Source organism: Monodelphis domestica, chromosome 5, assembly GCF_027887165.1.
Source record: "Monodelphis domestica isolate mMonDom1 chromosome 5, mMonDom1.pri, whole genome shotgun sequence".
Classification (NCBI taxonomy): Eukaryota; Metazoa; Chordata; class Mammalia; order Didelphimorphia; family Didelphidae; genus Monodelphis; species Monodelphis domestica.
The window spans coordinates 106,864,698-106,884,569 of NC_077231.1; the positions used below are offsets into that span (position 1 = coordinate 106,864,698).

At 37.1% G+C, this 19,872-nt stretch overlaps 1 protein-coding gene and 2 long non-coding RNA genes across 8 annotated transcripts in view; 2 read left to right on the forward strand and 1 right to left on the reverse strand.

The window, feature by feature from the left end:
* Positions 1-1,482, forward strand: part of LOC103094386 (uncharacterized) — a 38,248-nt gene extending 36,766 nt beyond the window's left edge. For both annotated transcript variants that reach the window (XR_001624892.2, XR_008912165.1), the window contains one exon: positions 1-1,482. This is a non-coding gene — a long non-coding RNA (uncharacterized LOC103094386).
* On the reverse strand, positions 1,141-15,594 carry SLC38A2 (solute carrier family 38 member 2). Of its 3 annotated transcripts, XM_001374815.4 has the most exons (16): positions 15,104-15,594; positions 13,623-13,919; positions 13,249-13,330; positions 12,999-13,114; positions 10,796-10,869; positions 10,613-10,705; positions 10,362-10,443; positions 8,307-8,389; positions 7,656-7,714; positions 7,380-7,532; positions 6,904-6,983; positions 6,679-6,779; positions 5,624-5,748; positions 5,110-5,254; positions 4,894-4,991; positions 1,141-4,141 (listed from the first exon to the last, which is right to left on the reverse strand). In XM_001374815.4, exons 2-16 carry the CDS (start codon positions 13,742-13,744, stop codon positions 4,043-4,045), a joined length of 1,512 nt encoding a protein of 503 aa, XP_001374852.2. In that variant the 5' UTR covers positions 13,745-13,919; positions 15,104-15,594; the 3' UTR covers positions 1,141-4,042. The 3 variants fall into 3 exon arrangements, with proteins under 3 accessions (XP_001374852.2, XP_007503939.1, XP_056655004.1); XM_007503877.2 differs by lacking the exons at positions 13,623-13,919; positions 15,104-15,594 and adding an exon at positions 11,958-12,006 and having other exon boundaries at positions 13,249-13,332; XM_056799026.1 differs by lacking the exons at positions 12,999-13,114; positions 13,249-13,330; positions 13,623-13,919; positions 15,104-15,594 and adding an exon at positions 11,581-11,915.
* Positions 15,529-19,872, forward strand: part of LOC103094813 (uncharacterized) — a 16,951-nt gene continuing 12,607 nt past the window's right edge. Inside the window, exons 1-3 of one of the 3 annotated variants that reach the window (XR_472746.2) lie at positions 15,529-15,964; positions 16,173-16,328; positions 17,373-17,543. This is a non-coding gene — a long non-coding RNA (uncharacterized LOC103094813). Of the gene's footprint in view, positions 16,329-17,372; positions 17,544-19,872 lie in introns of all 3 variants that reach the window. The other 2 variants (XR_472745.2, XR_008912164.1) reach the window with 2 other exon arrangements.

Sequence of the window (19,872 nt, forward strand, 5' to 3'; positions counted from 1 at the left end):
ATTTGGATAGACTCGGCCACACGACAACTCTGACATTCACTAGCAGAAAAATGATCTGCTTGACCAGCGCGGCTGAGGAAAAGAACACTTGAACCCTTGGGACACACCACCCCAGAAATAAACCTGGTGGGGACTCCCAGGAGGGACCCTCAGAGCTGGGGATGTTTTCTAGTTGGCCACTTTGAAAGGGGAGGGAGAGAACATGAATCCTATAATCATGGAAAAATACTTAATGTATATGTATATGTATATATGTAGTTAGCCACTTTGACTCTCTTGGGAACAACTCAATATGTAAAGTACAGAAGGAACAACTGTGTGGATCTAGAACAGACTTTGCTACACCTTCACGGTACCAAAAAATTCAAAGCATAATATGGCCCTAATGTGATCTGATGGAGTCCAGTAAGCAGAACCGGGAAGATAAATGCATGCAATGCTTCAGAAGCCGATCCGCTATAATTATGACCAAACCTCCCTCCCTGCGCTGCAGCTTGGTGGACGCTACGGTATACCACGTTGGCTTTTAAACATGATAAAACTGGCTTCTTTAAGGCATTTGTCAGCCGTAGAACAAGTCTGTAACGATGCTAAATGAACGGTGCATGCTTTAAAGGGGCAGTTAGGAACATCCTGCCCAACAGCATTTACCTCAAACGTGTGCGTTAGGGCTACAGAACATAACCCAAGTAATTTGCACTTGGGGTGGTCCCTTCGATTTCTCCTCCGCTACAAGGGATGAAAAGCAGCGAGGTGCAGAGCAGACGCAGTCAGGAAGACTCGCCTTCTAGAGTTTGGCTCTTTCCTCAGACATGTCGGAGCTGGTGAGCCCTGGGCTGATTACAGAACCCTAGACAGAAAGTCTCAGCTCGTCTGTAAAAAGTGATGGAAAAGGAAATGGCAAGTCCTGCCAGGATCTTGGCCAAGAAAATCCCCAAAGGGGGTCCTTGAGAGTCAGACACAACTTAATGACTGGACAAAATGGGGAGGGGAAGGAAGAATGTATCTGGGAAGCACTATTTTAAAGAAACATCCATAAAACCTAAATTAAAAAAAAAAAAGACACCTCCTGACCACGTTAGGAACCTCCTATCCCTAACAATTATATCCTGATAAATGCACTTCCGCTAAAACAAAACATTTACAGATTAAGCACATATTTATTTTAGTTTATTTAAAACATACAATGTTTCATTGAAACGGTGAAGCACTCTTTGCCAACAAACCATACCTGAATTTGTTGGACCTTACAGTACAGTGAGTATATACACTATGTACAGATTTTTAACACCTGTGTAGGAAGGCCTTTTTCAACAGATCACATTTGTAACCATTGCATTTTAAAAAATAAAACCTCTATGAGACAAAAATGAATCTGCTCTACTTTGATTTCTTAGTTTTGGATTTAAAAGAGGCTTGTTTATTGCAAATACAATTTAAATTTTAGTATGTGTTCTTACACAGCTTGGTAGCTCATTTCTTTGCAATTGTCCATACGACAATTTTTAGGGGGACAATTCTACAGAGGCATACCATCATAAAGAAGTAATAAACTAAGAAGAGTATATACATTTGAACCCAGTCCCAGAACCTGTATTATATACAACCTATTTACAAATATATATGGACACATGATATATGTACAGAGTATCATAAATATTGAAAAATAGGTTAGCTTTAATGGATTAATGTTGTTCTATAAATTATATTACAGTTATGACTGAAATATCTGTGGAAGACATTAATGTAAAAACAAGGTGACAAGACAGTGGTTTAATACTGAAGATTGCTCATTAATGAGGATACAATGTTTTAGGAACCTCAAGGCAGACAGGTTAACTTCTAGTAAAAATCATGCATTGGAGTACAGCCTAGCCAAGTGGTAAAAGCCAAAGATGATGGGGAAGACTTCTGACATCCTTCTGTTGTAAGAAAACGAATTGTTCTTTTTTCCTGATTTTGCTGGGGGATTGGAAGGGGGGGTTAGCAAAATGTTCTCGTCCATTTAAGAACGAGATCTATAAAGGGGGAGGGGGTAAAATTCTTCCCATGGCATTCCCCTGCAGGTTTGGGGGTGCTAACTTAGCAATTATTTCCAGGATCTCAAGGAGGAATACCAAATTCTAGGTTAAAACTAGAGCTGGACTCTAGAAATCATCCAGGGTAGTAATGGCCCACTCAAAAATATGTAACACAAAACAACAGTGCATATTCTCTAGATTGTACCTCATAATTTAAAATACAAAATGAACCCTTGGTCTCATCCAATAACAATACTACCGGTTATCTTCCAGTTGCATGAGGATCTATAAATTATAGATGGTCATGACCTGTAACTTAATGAGTCACACAAAACACGTAAGAAGGCTGAATGACATAAACCATGTCTGCCAAATTCTGACTCTTTCCTAGAACTGAACGTATCAGTGCAAGAGAAAATCTTTTGAGCCAGGTAATTCCAACATTTGCTTCTCCCAACCACTAATGGAATTATGTAAATTCAGGTTTCTAGACATTATGCCAAATGAGTATAGTACCACAACTGTTTGATAACATATTCACCATACACCTTAACACACCATAAATGCGCTCTTAGAAGCCAGGTTTAAATTCACATTTTTCTCTAACTGGGATCAAAATGAAACAAGTGAACATGCAGAATCAAAAGAGCTTCTTACACTCACGTTGCACTAGTTTCTTTAGCCATTGATCAGACATAAACAATTCTAAAGTGAACAAGTATGAGATGACAATCCAGTGCATATGAGTTTAAAGAAGCATCACTGCATGAGTATCCTAATTGTCTGTACAAAGAGAACTTGTATCGTAGACCAAATACTGGTATAACCTGTATATTAGGCCTCTAGTGTAGATAAGACAAGAACAGAACTAAACAGTCATTAATCAAGTAATTCACACTTCCAATAGTGGATAAATAATGAGAAATCCTGTTAGTTCAGAAGTTTCTGAATACGATGGTTAACACCTACAGCAAGCAGATTCTAGTCATGCACTGATGTAAGTCATCTGCACAGAGCAAATGAATTTTCAGCTGACTGAAAAACCTCACCATAGCTGTCAATGTTAACTCTAGAAATAGGTGGTGCAACTGAATAAACCCTGTTTTACCCAATTGCACTATTTGGTACCTCAAGTTCTATATATTAGTTCTTTATTTACTATAGAAATATTTGTTTCATCACCTTCCATTTTAATGGGTAAAAATCTTTTAAAAATTTTGTCATTTGAATCCGCCAGATTTTAGGGGGTTACAGGAAGAAGGAACACAAAAAAATAGACTGAATCTTATCTGATTTGGGATAGAATATCAATTGACAAATGTTACTAATTATACCTTTTCATTAATGGAAATTTGAATGAAAACTATGCTTCTAGTCAATGATGTATTTTTGCTCACATTGGTTTGAATGTATAATTTTCTTTAAAAATTACTTGTTTTGGATAAAAAAAGTATTTGGCTTATTTTGCCTATAAAAAGGCAAGTTAATTCATAATACTAATAGTTTTAAACACTAATGAAACATTTTTATTTGGTCTATTGACCGTATCTGGATAAAGTTCAAAAAAGCAATTTCTTAAAAGTAAAATAGTGCTTTTGAAGTCTTTGTATTTTTTGGTACAAAAAATAATAGTGTTCTCTCTAATGGTTATTTTAACACTTCACTGCAAATTAATAATTATTTCTTACATCAAATGGTTCCATTAGGCACATTCAAGTAAAATCATAAAATATCCAAGTTAAACAATGAAAAAAAGCCAAACATGTGGCTTGATAAAAGTTAAAGTTGTCCATTCTCTGGAATGGAATAAAATTGTCACTTCCTCTAGCAGGAGACTCATGTGGTTTGTTGTTAATTTCCATTTCTTTCATGCAGAACAGCTTCTTAAAAGAGTTCATTAATTCTGCACAGGAAAGAACCAGCAAAAAATCTGCATTGCAAAAGGAAGTGAAACTGCAAACATAGGTGAAGTTCCATTTTAGAAGAAAGTTGACTGGTATTCAAGTTTGCTGTTATGCCAGCTAATGGCCATCTGAAGAGGCATTGTGGATCCAATCAAGAACAATCAAAGTCATGCTTCCAATCATTACAACAATGCCACTTAGCAAGAAGAATATAGCCTGGAATGAAGGAACACAATTAAAAAAACTGGTCAGTAAAAATCTAGAGAGAATCTCTTAATCAAGTGAAATCTACTAAAAAGGTGCTTGTAATAGAAACATTTCTAAAATTTCCTACAATATCATAAACAAGCTTTAACTAATTATATTTTTAAAATATCTTTGGGAGGCCTTAAGAACTAGAACTCTGACCATCATATGAACTTTAAATTGCCAATGCAATTAAAATCATACTTTAGAAAATAATAATAATACTTTACAGAACAGATGAGGAAATTTTGAACAGAAACTAAACTATAGTCCCAGTGGCAAGGAAATCATTCAGGCCACCTCTGTACTACCAGTAAAAAGAAGCCTACGTCTGTTTAACCACCCATGTCACATACTAGCAGCTCCTTAAATGACTTTATTCTAATTCTTTTTGAGTATTTTCTTTTGAACATTATGATTCCTAACACTCAAATCATTCACTCTTTTATAAAACCATTCCTTCCAACTATCTTAGGTTATATTTTTTATAGGATACAAGCCAGTCAACCTATTATTTTATCTAGAAGAAATAATAGCATGGTGGAATATAAGAGAAGCATACATTTGACCATTTCCATGAAACTGGTTATAATCAACAAATTAATATCACATAGAATAGCTTTACTTTATTCTAGAATAATCAGTCTATCTGATAAACAACCAGTATTGGGCAAAATTAGTCATTGCTACTATAAAGTTAACTTGTATTTTCCCCTACTCACCCCAATCTTTTGCACAGATTTCATTGATTCTTTCTTTACTAGCTTGATATAAAAAGCAGAAGGCAGAATAAAAATCAACATGGCAGCAGCAGAGGCACCTATTAACAAAAACAAAGTTTTGATAATTAAGTTACTACTTATGCATGTCAAGTGATCATCAAAATCACACTTTCTGGTAACTGAAAAATATAGAACTGATTTAAATTCAAAGCTTACCAATGAAACCAAAGATATCTCTAATAGTTGGGACAAAGATGACGAGCAAATTGGTGAATCCCAAAATGGCCACAGTAATAAAACTATGACGCCACCAGCTAAAATCCTTTGCTGGGCACAACAATTGAATGATTGAACTCCGAATCTACATAGGAAAGGAAAAAAGAGAATTAGTAGATTTATTTTTTTTAAAAAAAGAACAAAAAACCCCTAGTAGGCAAAAGAAAATGAAGCCAAGTGATTATGAGGCAAACTACAAATATCACATTTTCTAGTTTGAGTGTTCCCCCTTGGAAACTTAAGTTGATTGAATATTTTTGAATATACAGTAATGTCTTAGATTGAGGAGTTTAAAGATTTTTTTCCTTTTTAAAAGTCTTTTTTTTGAAAAGTAAAACAGCAAAAATTTGGGACCATTTAACACTTTTTGCCAGTCATTAAAAAGCCATGTCAAAAAGCTCATCTTCACATTAAAAGAGACTCATGATCGTATTACTGATTTGACAATACTTACTGGGAAAATCACTACTGGTACTGTCAATGTAACAGCCATCAATACTGCCAAACGGACAATGAGAAGAATAATGTCAGCACCTAGGACTGAGGAGTAAGTATGAAGCAGTTCTGGTTCAACATGTCCTACAAGGAAGACAAAGACAATGGTGTCATAATATTGTTTTCAAAGGGAGAAATTTTCTCCATTAGAAGCTCAAAATGACTTCAACAGGATCTGTGGACAAGTAACTGAGCAATAATTGGCCCGAAAGTTGGTAGCTACTCACAAAACAGGGCTGTAAGAGGCCAATAAGATTAATTTGGAATTATGTAGTTAATACAATTAGAAAAACATTAAGTGGCACATTTTCAAAGAATCAAGTGTAGATTTAGCCACATGAATTCCATTAAAAACAACAGGAGCCAAGAGGCTAAATCTTAATGCTTGGCTTAAAGTATTTTTTTTTTTGGTGGGGGTGGGGAAGAATGATTAAACAGGGGGAAAATTCACTTTTAAATGGGATTCTACTTATTTTGAATATTGGCAGGATCTAAGTTGCAGGATAAATTATATTACCCTAGAAAAGAGGAAAAAAGGGTTTTTAGGCACGTGCTCTAGCTACCTTCAAATATTAGAAAAATGGCCAGAGAAAGGAGATTTATTCTATGATCATGTGAAAGGGAATACACCTAGGTCTCTTCCTAATTTTAGTGCAACATAACCAAGAGCTTCCTAATAATCAGCCATCCCCAAATGGAATGAGCTAAATTGCAGGGTAATGAGTGGAGCAGGAGAAAACTTTTACTTCATTACATTCATACGTTAAGCAGGGAGATTAAGAGTTGGATTGGAAATCTCTATGGTCTCTTCCAAATGGAATTTTATTCTATAATAGATCCCTGAATATAGGAATGCAAATTCTGAGCTTTCAAATTTATTTCTCTTTGGAGCAGGAATGGGGGAAGATTTTTGAATGCTATATTCTTTAGATGTGGAGGTATATAAATGGAGATCAGTTTCATTTGTTAATTAATCAAATTATTTTTAAAAATTGTAAACTGGACATTATTTACCGTAAAATGTCAAGTATCCAAAGAGGGCAGCAAGCAGGTACATGAGAAACATGGCAAAAAAGGAAATCTTGGACACATTCATCATTCTTCTACGACTTCGGCTATTTAATTGGAAGGAAAACATGCAGATAGATCTTTAGCAATAAAAACGCACAATTATGTTACCTTTTCCCAGTTTTCCACTTTTGTGTGTACAAATCAGTATCAAACAAGCAAAATGCTTACCCTTTCAGCTCTTCATAAATAGGAAGAATTGCAGGATGGCAGACAAATGAAAATGTCAGAATTGGCACAGCATAGACAGTCTGAAAAGCAAATATAAGAGGACTGAACATGATGTGATGTGATTAGCTCAACAATTGCTACTGAGGAAGAATGAATGATTGACCCATTATATTTGTCTGCAAAATTCTAGAATTTCTTCTCTTTCCAATTGGTTTACTGCACAAATTATAACTTAAACTTTTTATTCTCATTTCAGTTACCTATATTGCTAGGGGGGTTTAATGGAGTTTTAAAAAAAAAATCAATGCTTTTCATAGAATTCTCAATGACTAATTTGTTTATCTGATCACTATTTAAAACTTACAAACTATACAACTTTGCTTCTTCCTCTGATTAATATGTTTTCAGTCAAATCACTTCATTTCTTGCTGAGCTCTCCTTAGGCTTTTAAAAAAGGAAAATTCATATAAAGTTACCTGTGAGTTGAAGATAAAGTACCGGGGTTCACAGGAATCATCATTGGTGCTATTAAATAATGTTTCTGGGGAAGATGTAAAAGTTGCTGTCAAGTGTGCTGTCTCGTTCATAGCTTCAAAAGGACAAGAAATTTGAAATTTCTTGCACATCACCTAAAAATAAAATTATATTGTTTTACATTCTTGTTAATCTCTACATTATGAAAAAACATCATAAACCAGCCCCATCTGAAGTGATGCCATAATGATGCGGCCCAAGAATGAAATCATACGTACCACAATCAGAAAGAACACCATACACAGTAAGGAAAAGCCACTTGTATATCCTAGATATCCTGTAAGGGTGTGGAGAGGGAAATCGGCCATTAGAGGAAATGGGTTTCAGACAAAAGTATTTCCTCTGAGGTAAAAGAAGTCTTCACTTTAGCTATGTGTAAAAGGACGAGGTGCTAGCGTTCACTAAAAAATGACGGACATGTCACTTAGCTTAGAAAGGGGGCCAGAAACCAAGAGTGCTAACGGTGTAACTCGCATGTGAGGGCCATTCCCAGCATTAAGAAGCTCTGCACTCTAAGAGTTCAAACTGGGAACAAAGCAACTTGCAGATAAAAGCAGATACGCTGGTAAGACCAACGGGCAACAGTGCTTGTGAAATGTGCCAGGAGTCAGTGCTAAGAACACTGAGCTTGGAAGAGAAGCGTTTCCCAAGAAGACGGAAACCTTCTCTTCCTCCCGGTACAAGCGCCCAGCAGCAGCAGTCATCTTTCCAAGTCCCAGAATTGGTCTAATCCTGATCTTTAGAATGCCGGGGCCTCCTGGGAGTCTCTTGCCACCTTCTCTAACTGGCAGGGTTCTTTCTAGGTGCCAGAAACAATTTATAACAAAGGACTGTCCTACGTGTTTAAATTTAAAGCTAAGCTTACGTACCTAAATTTCTCAGCAATGACAAAGGAAGAATAAGCACCACTGAAACCAGCAAAACGAGATAGTCACCATTGAGGTACCATTCTCTGAAAAAAAAAAGAAAAGAAATCAAAACTGATCAGAAATAAAAATGTAGTTTCTCTTCAGGAAACATGTTCAGGGGATAGTCAGGTAGCTCAACTGGATGGAGATAGGAGGTCCTGGATTCAAATTTGGCCCCCAACACTTCCTAGCTGTGTGACCCCAGGCAAGTCACTTAACTCATATTGCCTAACTTAACACTCTTCTGCCTTGGAACCAATACTTAGATATTGATTCTAGGTCAGAAAGTAAAGAGGATTTTTTTTTTGGTGTTGTTTTAAAGAAAGAAAAATGTTCATCTGGTTCCTTTAAAACCAAATACCTGCCTCAAAATAAAACTTTGAGACAAATACCATAAACCCTAGAAAAGAATCAAGTTTGTGGACTGAAGCTGAAGGACAAGTTTGGAAAAACTTGTTCATTTAAGGAGTCATAGGAAAGTTACTTTAGAAAGAAAAAAATTACTATGCTTTGCTATACTAGATGGATATTCACTTAGTTTAGAAATTGGGTCTAAAACCAAGAGGATTAACAGTGTAACTTTTGTCCCAGTGTTTATTCTGGGAGCACTGCCAACTAATTCATAACATAAAATGTTCCTTAAAGGCTTGATACTAATGCCATAAACAAAGCAGCACTGTTAAGCAAGAAATCTTATCTTCAAGCATTTTTACAAAGATTATACACCAACTCTATCATTGCTTTGGCTTGCCATTTTTGAAGTTGGAAACAAGAAATTTTACAAATCTTTCATTTAAAAGAGTCGTTCATTTGTTAGCTAATAAACTCAAACATTTCAACAAGTAAATATTTTCACATGTGGCTAAAATATATAATTGTGAAGCAAGAGCCCCAAATATTGGGAGCCTTCTACTCTTAGGTAACTATTAAATCTTTTAACTCAAAACAGTCAATACATTATAAAATTCTCACATATATTAGATCTGTTTAATTATAATAAACCTGGGGTTGTCACACATTTCTATAGGAGCATCAGAAATATTTTTTATTTAGATTTTCTACTAAAAAAATTAACTCTTGAGCTTGTATTATCTTAAATCATACCAAGAATTCTTTTCTTCACTCTTAAGATATTAAGATTATCATAGAAAACTTATTTTAAGTCTTTGTTTAAAAACTCTATACCACTTTCTTATATCTTAAAATATTTAAGTTTTATGAAATGTTAATATGTAGTATTTTACCCAGAGAATAAAAAATTCTTCCCATGTGTACTTTTTAGATAAAACAAGCAAATTAACTTGCAATCTCATTAGAATAATGTATTAAATCTAAATTATATAACTACTAGCATAACTATTCAATAAAAGAGAAAAGTTAGGTTCTGAGAGCTAGGATGAATTAGAAAGAATTTATTATCCATACAAGTTAAGTGGCTGATTAAAAGTTCTCAAGTCATTTCAATTCAATCTATGAGAGGTTTTTCTGGATCATATCTACTTTCCTAATAGTAAATTATAAAAATTCATGTTACAGTCATCTTTGCTGAAATTCATCTATTCCATAAAATAATGGTACCTAAATAATAATAGTATTTACCAAGGAAATACCAGAAATTATATGATAGTTTCTGGAGAAGCATTAAAATACATTTATGTCCCAAAAATACACTTAGTTTGAATGTTCCATTATTATTTTTCACTTGTAAATGTTATTAAAATCATGTTCTGCACATGTAGTTATTTTAATATCCACCCATAGAACTGAAGTCTTGCTCTAGGTAATAATAGTATATTTGTGCATCAAAATAGTAAAACTTAAAAGAATTTCATCTCAGCATGGTAGGAAATAGTTAATATCTACTACTTGGTTTGTAGAAGGAAAATACTGAAAACCAGCTTTGATCCCCCTGATTTTATATACTATATTTCCAACAGTACAAAGTTCAAATGTCTATGTTGTTTTTCTTTTTAAGTTTGAAATGGTTCTCTAATGAAGAACAACTTCATCACCTACCCTTTATTCTCTTCAATGCTCATTAATGCCTGGATCACCAATGGTAACTCATATTTCACTATGAAGAGGTAGCTTGACATAGCTGGAGACAAACAAAATTATTCCATTACAAGTCTAGAATCTAATACACGGTACAAGACACCAAATGGCATCATTATTTAAATACTGAAGTGAAACGTGTTGCAACATAAACTGACGGGGGTGAGGGTTGAAGAGGGAAGACCAAGTTTGGTGGAAAGCAGAATCCTTACCTCCAATGTTTTGCATTGTAATTGACCCAGAAGCTGCGAGCTTTCCAGCCATACCAAATGCCTTCTGTCCTAACTGCTCATATAACAGAGACCCTATAAATGAAAAACAGTTAATAAATATGTATTTTTAACCAAGAATAGCTAAAAAGAACTATCTTTCAAAAATAAAGAATTTTACTATACCTCCTTCATTAGCTGTCTTCAAAAGGAGATGAACAGAATACAGGGAAAATATTGACACAAATGTCAAAAGAATTCTGGTAAAAGAAAGATAAGAGAACTCAGCTAGCTATCAAAAAGTAGAATCCTGTTTATGTAGTGCATGGCATTTGGCAGGCACTACCCATTAAAACAAGTACAACACCCTCATCCCTATATGTGGTGGTGCATGCTTGCACACATACAACAATTACAAATAAAATGTATTGCAGTTGCCTAAATCCCTCCCCTTCCCCTTCTTGATTGGGCAGGGGAAAAAGGCCAAATAAGGAGCACGAGGACTAAATCTGACAAGGTACTCCCTGCTGTCCCCTATTCTTCCTTAAGGGTAAAAATCAGGGAAAATAGTTTTATCAAAACAAACTTTCCCTTATAGACTAAAGTAGTTATGATGGATGAAGGGCAGCTAGGTGGCGCAGTGGAGAGAGTGCCAGGCCTGGCATCAGGAAGACTTATCTTCCAAGAGTTCAAACCTGGCCTCAGACACTTACTAGCTGTGTGACCCTGGACCCTGGGCACATCCCTTATCCCTGTTTGCCTCATTTCCTCATCTGCAAAATGAGCTAGAAAAGGAAATGGCAAACTACTTTACTGGCTTTGCTAAGATAACACCAAATGGAATCACAAAGATTCAGATATGACCAAAAAAAACAACTAAACAGGTACGATTAAAATCTGTTTCCTTTGGCCTCTGCAATCCCTCAAAGCTGGTTATACAACAGTATCCTTCAGAATTGGGGAAAACTCACTCAGTTCCATTCATTCAACATATCTTTAGATGTTCTTGAAACTCTATCATCCCTGAAGAACCACTAAATCAATAAGAGATAAAAATTTTCTAAGAGTATTTGTTAAAATCTAAAATGATTTCCAAAATGCACTATCAGTACACCTAAGAATTTGTTTTCAAAATTGTTTTGTCTGCTTCTCCATTTTAAAATGCAACCAATTTCACTGGCGATACAAATCATATTTTTATAGCCACCAAGACTAAACAAACACTAACCTAACATTAGCGTGCAGATTATTAAATTAGGTTCTGAGCACTGTATATGTATATACATGCGTGTATGTACACCCACCCACCAACATACCCACCCATACAGATACAGATTTACACACATACATGTCTTCTAAGTGCCACAAGAGGTTCAAATATATAACGATGATGCCATCTAAAATAAATCAAAGCACCAACAATTGTATGGCTACAAATACAATACCCTGAAAAAGGGCAGAAAAGCATTGTTACCAACTTTATGATTTGAGGTTTTTGATCCCCCCCCCCCACCTCCCTGCTCCTCTCATATTTAGAATACTTAAAATTTAGTATGCCTCAATAATGCAATCAAGGGGCCCTGTGAGTTTGGGGCATTTTGATTTTAGACCAGTGAAATTTTAATGCAAAACATAGCTTTGCAAAGATTAATTTGTTCAAAATACCTATTTTCCAATAAAATGGAAAACACAAGACAGTGCCAGAGTCAATCGTCAAGCTACAATGATACTTGTTTGAAACAATAAGACAAATCCATATTGCAGAAGTTACAAAAACCCAGTCACTTTACTCCTCAGTTGTGGAGGCAGAGAGAGGGTTATAGGTCAATGCCTAGGGCCACTTCCAACTCTAAAACCTATTCTTCAGTCTCTATTCTAGGAAACTCAGAAACAGCTGATCCTTTCTGACAAAGTGTGGCAGTCTCTACAAGATCAGAGCAAATTCTATCATTCTGAAGAAAACTAGAATATTTCATTTAAACCAAACAAGTCTAAATGTGTAAATATGACCACATCCTGCATGTTTAAAAAGTGGTCTTTTTTCTAACGAGCCTAAGGGGGGGGTCACATCCTTAAAATCCATTCTTTGTACGGTTAATGTGTTTGACTTTTGAAAAGATAAAAATAATCAAGGAATAAACAAATGCAACAATTCCAGTGTTAGCAATGACATAATAAAGTTCAAAGATGTATTTGATATTCTGAACAATAACAATAACATACTCTAACTTTAAAAAAAATATATATATATAAGTACTGGAACATTATTATAATAGAAAAAGTAGTTTTCTGTTTTCAAAGAATTTGAACTGTTAAATGAAACTACAAAATGTACTACATTAATTATACAGCATAACCAGGTATGTTAATTTTTTCCATTGATACTTACACAAAAAGGGCAATTCCAGTGTTAGCCATGGCATAAGAAAGCCCAAGGATTCCACTGCCCACAATAGCATTGCTCAGATTAAATACTGACATACCAAAAGAAGTAGTACCTGGATGCTGTCAATTCAAAAGAAAAATAGAAAAAAAAATTAAAAGAAAAAATAGTTTAAAAAATTTAAAATCTAAGTATAAAGCTATCATTATTTCCCTCCTCAAAATGGCTCATGCATTTTTCATTGTTTTTAACTTACAAAGTCTGTTTCATACTTCTTCTTTCCCAAATTGCTTTCAAGCAAAAAGTTTTGATTTTCTGGATCCATGTCTACATAATGGCTGCAAGAAAAGTTATTTGAAATGAAATGTTTTGTAACAAACAACCACCTCAAATATGCTAAAATACTTTTTATTTAACACAGCAATATTATTGTGTTATAGCACAGAAAAGATCATTCATGCAAACATTTACTTCAAGGAGAGGATAAAAACAAAATGTTTCTCCATAAAAGCACTAAATTTCACTATAAGAAAGTATATTTCCACAACCCCTTATGGATCTTCTAAAACAAGAATCCCTGGAAAGGCATTTTGAAAAGAAAGAAAAAAAAAATGTTGAAGTTCTGCTGACCTCTTCTTCATAGCAGCTTGTTTGGTGGGATAGGAAAAGGTGAAATCATTGCTGTTGGAACTGTAGCTACTGCTGTCTTCGTCTGGAGAAATGTTAAACCTGCCCATTTCTGTTTTAGTCATGATAGGACGTAGCGGGAGGAGGTGCAGAGAACGCTGGTCTTAGTTTTGAAGAGCCAAAGAAGAACAAAGTCGGTAGTCCCTTCTGTGCGGTTTCCTCCGTTTATGGAATCAACCCAAAGGTTCAACTCAGCTCCTTTTGTCCTTTGCGGCTGGGTGCAGCGCACACTCGCCCAGTCTGGGGAAGGTAAAAGGAAAAAACGTCAATACTGCAGTGGTCTCCTAGGCTGGATCACGTGGCAAGTTGCTGCTGCTGCTGCTGCTGCTGCTGCCGCCGCCGCCGCCGCCGCCGCTGCCTCTGGCGGAGAAGCTCATCAGGGCTGATTCATCCTCAGCCAGAGGAGTGGAAAAGTACCAGAAGAGAGAGAGGGGCGGGGGAGCTCGAGGAGGCAAGAGGAAAAGTACAAGACACAGTCTATGGAGGAGAACAAAGATAATCTCCCACCGCTACTCACTAAAGTGATTCACCCTCCAAAAGGCAATATCCTCATCCTCATGCGGAATTTTATATTAACACCGATCCAAATTGGATCAGTCCAAGAAGTGCTCTTGGGTTTTTCCTCTATTTTCTCCCTCTGTCATCGATATAGAAGGGGGTGTGATACACATTTCATACAGACTTAAGTGTTTGCATTTCAGGTGGCCTCGAATTATTTCTCACTTTTTTGGGATGTCCCAAGGCACACATATTGGCTGGGAACAGCAAAGATTATAGATCTGCGGCAATATAATTTACTTTTTAAAAAAAATTAACTGACCAAAAGTTCCCATTCGTTTTATAACAACTTAAAAAATGATCATCCAAATAACAAAATAACCTCCCAGGCTATACAAAAAGCAAAGGCCCCGTTTGTTTACACACATTTATAGGCACCGGGTTCAAACACACCAGCTCCTGGCCAGGCCCTTTCTACGCCAGGAAACTGATGCAATATTGATCGTCGATTGTCACACATCCTCCGTCCCGCATTTCCTATTACTGGCCTAACTAAACCTCTATTCCCTACTACCCACAGAACCTGGGCCTCCAGAATTTAAAATGATAAATGCAAATTAGTCACAAGACCGCACCAGAGGGATCGTCAGCTTCGGGGCTCCCCTCCCCCTCCCTCAAAAAGATGCAGCACCAGCCGCGGCGGCCCCGGCCAGCCCCCCCCCCCCGCCCAATGCCCGGGGGCTCACAAGCCAGGGGGCAGTCCGAAGCTTTCAGCCTCGACCACCGCCCCCGCCCGCCGGCCAGTTAGAGGCCCAACAATAACAGGCCGCCACCGAAGGCGAGATCCCCGGCCTCTTTCGATTCCCTTCCCCCACCCCACCCCCCACGTTGTCCCCCTCAAAGATGATTCAGCTCGGGATTATTACCTTAGTTGGTTTCGAAGGTTCTTGGCTCCGCTTCCAAACCTCTCTAAAAGGGTTTCGTCTAACAATTCTCAATGAAACCTTGAACCGTAAAACAAACAAAAGGACTACAAACGGCCCAAAACTAGAATCGAGCGGCAAAAAAAAAAAAAATCCTGAGTCCCCACCCAAATCCCGAACGATCCAGAGGGAAAGGGAAGCGTAGGTAGGTGTCGGCGGGGCAGGGCGGACGCGTGGTGGACGGCGGGGCCGAGATAGACTCTCCCGCTGCAACGACAAGCTCGGGAAACGACGTCGCGCGGCTCTGAAGAATTTCTCTGAGCTCCGGATTATAGACTCGTAAGAAATCGACTACGTCAGCGGGAGGGAGGAGACAGACTGTGGAGAGGACTCTTTCCTTTGTGTATCAACACCACCTGAGCTCCTCCCCCTGCTCCACCCACTGTGTGAACTCCCCTCCTTCCCTCCTGCCCCAAGGACTGCCCGCCCCTTCTAAACTCTACCTCTTTGGGCGGCCTCTCCTCCTCTCTGGGTCGGCCAGCCCTTCCTTTCGATTGCTTTTTCTCCGTTTCCCATCCCTTCATTCTTCGGATGTGAGCTCTGTGACCCTGAGCTCCCCCAGCTTCCTTTATAGCGCTGAAATAGTGCCCCCCAACACTTCCCATGGACGGTTATTTCCGAACGCAATTCAGTTCCTCTCAACACTGTTCTCCAAAGCCTCTTCCTCCCAAGTCTCTAGCAGCGGCTTCCCACCTCTTCTTAAGCTGTTATGAGAAAGAAAAATACTAATTCTTCTTGATTTGGGCGAGGCAGGAGGAGAGAGCTCGGTTAACAAATTAGAAACCTGGACAAGGAGTCTTGTAGGTACCTAAGCTCTCTCGCCGAAGTATTCCGCCCTACTGCAGTTTGTTAACTTTATTACCTCTTCTCCCCACCTTCCACCTTTCCCATTTTTTCCTTCCATTTAAAGAATTGTTTTGTTTTGTTTTACTGGGTTTGTTGGAATGCCAGACGGCTGGGATGCTTTTCTTCCTTACTAAGTCAGTTTTCTTGGACCCTTTTTCTTTATAAGGGCCTTGCTAAGGTACAAAAGCCCACAGACACCTGCATTTTGAAGAACTTCATGGAAAAGGAGGCTCGAGTGGCAAGGTCCAAAGACAGTAAGACCTGACCAGTTGCTCTTTCTCTTTGAACCTTGGGAGAAGCTGAGTAGAGCACACAAAGAAAGGTTGGATGTGAAAAGATTTTTTTTTCCTTTTCATGTTTTCCTAAGGAGATCCGTGTAACTTTCTACTTTGGTAGGTGACAGGGCTATCAACCCTGTGTGGTCTTCCAAAGCTCTCCCTTGTGAAATGGAGGTGGAGGATGGGCAGCAGAGGAGACTATGATTTTTCCTTTGTTAATCTTTTCCCTAACTCCGCTGCAGATCTCATGCTTCCTCTTGCTTGAGGATCTTTTTTATGCCGAACAGCAAATTCTTTCTCCAGTGTAATGTTTGCTTACTTTGATCTCTTTCTTCCGATGAACTTCTATAGACATCTATTTATGACCGAGTTAGCTAATTGATTGTGAATCAATTTGTTTGACTTAATCATCTTATCTTTAAATAATATCTAGATTAAGAGTAGTTTGCCATTTCCTTCTCCAGCTCCTTTTACAAATGAGGAAACTGAGGCAGAGTTTTAAATGACTTGACTAGAGTCACACAGCTAGTAAGTGTCTGAGACCAGATTTGAACTCAGGAAGATGACTTGAGGCCTGACCCTCTATCCACTGCCCCTGGTGTATGAGATCTAGTACCAAATCCAATCTATTCTGCCATTGTTCCTAGAAGAAATATGTCATTCTGCTTCCTCATGGCCCCCTTTAACCACCCTGGAAACCAAAGTGTCTCTTTCTGGTCACAACTTTCCTATGTGTGTTGCCTCTCTCATTAGATTGTAAACTCCTTATGGGCAGGTAACCCAATGCTTGACACAGAAAAGGGCTTCATAAATGTCTTTTCACTCATCCATTCTAACATTCATAAGGAAATGGAACCCTGGGCTGGATGTAAGGTGCCATAGTTTCTGGAGTTTTCCAGAAGTCTATATGCCCTCAGACTCTTGAATCCTTTATGTCTCAATTTACAAAAATGGGACTGATAATTTCCATCCTCTCTACCTACGAGTACGATGTATTACAACAATTCTGAGATGTAAATTCAAATTCAATGCATTGGTTTTAAAACCTAGACAAAATTAACCCATGGAGGTTCATCCTTTTCCTCCAGGATCTCCAGCAACCCAGCCAGGCTCTATAGAAATATGAAGGTCAAATATTCTGTATCTCTACCTTCCAAGGCCACTCTCAGATGGAATCTTAGATGAGCCTTCAAAGCCATAATATTCTCGATATCCTTTGGTGATAAAGTAATAAAAAGGATCTTCTAATTTGACTAAAAGTAAGTATAAGATACAGAGGTGGATAAAACCTGAGTCACAGGGGAAAAGGAATCAATTAAAGTGAGGTGGAATTATAAAAGCATTTTAAAAACTAAACGGGTCATATAAATTCAATCAGCATTCAGCTAACATTTATTAAAAACCTGCTTTGCACAAAGCCTATTCTAGGGGAGATAAAAACAAAAACAAAAGGGTCCTGGACCTCAAGGACTTTATACTTTAGTGTGATGGTGGGGATGCAATAGAAAAATTGTAAATATTCCTGTTGTAACAAATATGTAAAATATTATAATGACTATAATAAAGGACAGGGAATGAAGAAGGCAAAGGAGTTGTCATGAAAGGAACTGATTTTAAATGAGCATATTTTAAAAGATCATAAGATTTCCTTTTCTCAACCACTAACAAACCATCTCTCTTCTTTAATTCCAATTGTTTCAATTAAAAAAAAAAACTCTAGTTGTCAGCAAAAAAGTCTTTAACTAGGGGGCAGCTAGATGGTTAAGTGGATAGAGAGCCAGGTCTAGAGACAGGAGCACCTAAATTCAAATCTGACCTCAGACACTTCCCGGCTGTGTGACTCTGGGCAAGTCTCCTAACCCCCATTGCCTAGACCACTCTTCTGCCTTAGAACCAATACACAGATTCTAAGATGGAAGGTAAAGGTTAGAAAAAATAAAAGCCTTTAGCTCTCAAATGCTCAGATGATTCTCTAATCTCCTTTTGGAGTCCCCTTTAAAGATGAAAATAACTCCATGCCTGCCCATCCTATAAGATTGTCTAGAGTTTGCTCCAAGAAGGTCTTCCTTTCTTTTTCCCAAAATCCTAAAGGTACCAGAGGGACAATTTAGGTATTCGCATCAAGCAATTTTTTGGTGGCATCTTTTTTTTTTTAAACCCTTACCTTCTGTCTTAGAACCAATAAATTGGTTCCAAGGCAGAAGAGTGGTAAGGGCTAGGTAATGGGGCTCAAGTGACTTGCCTAGGGTCACACAGCTAGGAGGTGTCTGAGGTCAGATTTGAACCTAGGACCTCCAATCTCTAGGCCTGGCTTTTAATACACTGAGCTACCCGGCTGCCTTCAGGTGGCATCTTTTATATGTATATCCTTCTTCTAAATTCAACTTTATTGAATACTTTTTCATAATTAACAAAAAATAAGCACAACAGGGTCTTGTGTTCTCTGTATCATATTCAATTGAGAAATCAATAAGCATTTATTAATCACCTGCTGTTTTCAGTTATTGTACTGGAGATATGTTTATAAAGAACAAAGTAATCCCTACTCAAAGAGAGTTTATTCTAATGGGGGAACAAGTATATAACATATGTAAATAATATATATTTTATATATAATATATAAATAATATAATTGTAAATTAATATAATTATTATGAATTATATAGTACTTTGAGTTTTGCAGAGCACTATCTATTTTATCCTATTTAACCTTCACAATAACCTAGTGAAGCAGGTGCTTTTGCTATCTTTATTTTACAAATGAACTGTGACTTGCCAAGGGTCACAAGAGTATCTAGTAAGTATCTAAAGCAGGATTCCATCTCAAATCTTACAAACTATAATTTCGACAATTCATCCATTGTACCACCTCATTGCTTCTATACATATGTAAACATTTTTAGTATAAAGTAAACAAATACAAATATATTGGTTTAAAACAAGACGGTTTGAAGAAGATACTAGCATTTAGGGTACATCAGGAAAGATTTCATACCAAAGATGGTGCTTTAGGAGAGAGACTCTGTAATGTAAGAGGAAGTAGTACATTCCAGATGGGCAGGATAGCCAGCGCAAAGCCATGGAGATGTTGGTAAAGATATGGTCCATTGCTGAATATTGTTTTTGAAAGCTTATTTGCTATTTATTCTCTACTAATATTCTCATGAATGATACTGTCAGTTCATATTTAGATGACCCCTTGTAAAGATTTTGTATAGATAGTAGTAGAATAGGCTTATAGTTTTATGGTAAAGTTTTCTGAATCCTCTTTTTGTTGTTGTTATAAAATCTGAGTATTTTTCCAGGCCTTTGGTATTTCTCCTCCTTTAGATACATTATAAATTAGTCCTTCAGGTTTTTCCCAAATTTATGGCCACTAGACAGGATTTTCCTTAGCTACAGGTATCCCAAAAGTCTGAGTGAAGTTGCACTAAGACTTTTAGAACATTCTGTATAATCCATATGAATTGCCTGCTTTCCCCAATTTTATTTTCTGTAGTATTATTTTTAATTCCTGTTAAAGTGACTCTTTGCCTGTAATGTTAAAGTCCAAGTATGGTGGTTCTTCTGTCTTTGATGGAAAATAGT

What these genes read in the sequence shown, in the direction of transcription:
- SLC38A2 (XM_001374815.4), bottom strand. Translation starts at nt 13,744, where the DNA reads ATGACTAAAACAGAAATGGGCAGGTTTAACATTTCTCCAGACGAAGAC. An exon ending in TACAATGCAAAACATTGGAG is followed by an intron (nt 10,444 to 10,612) that starts GTAAGGATTCTG and finishes GTTTGTCTCCAG; the next exon opens with CTATGTCAAGCTACCTCTTC. An exon ending in TACCAGTAGTGATTTTCCCA is followed by an intron (nt 5,255 to 5,623) that starts GTAAGTATTGTC and finishes TTTCCTATGTAG; the next exon opens with ATTCGGAGTTCAATCATTCA.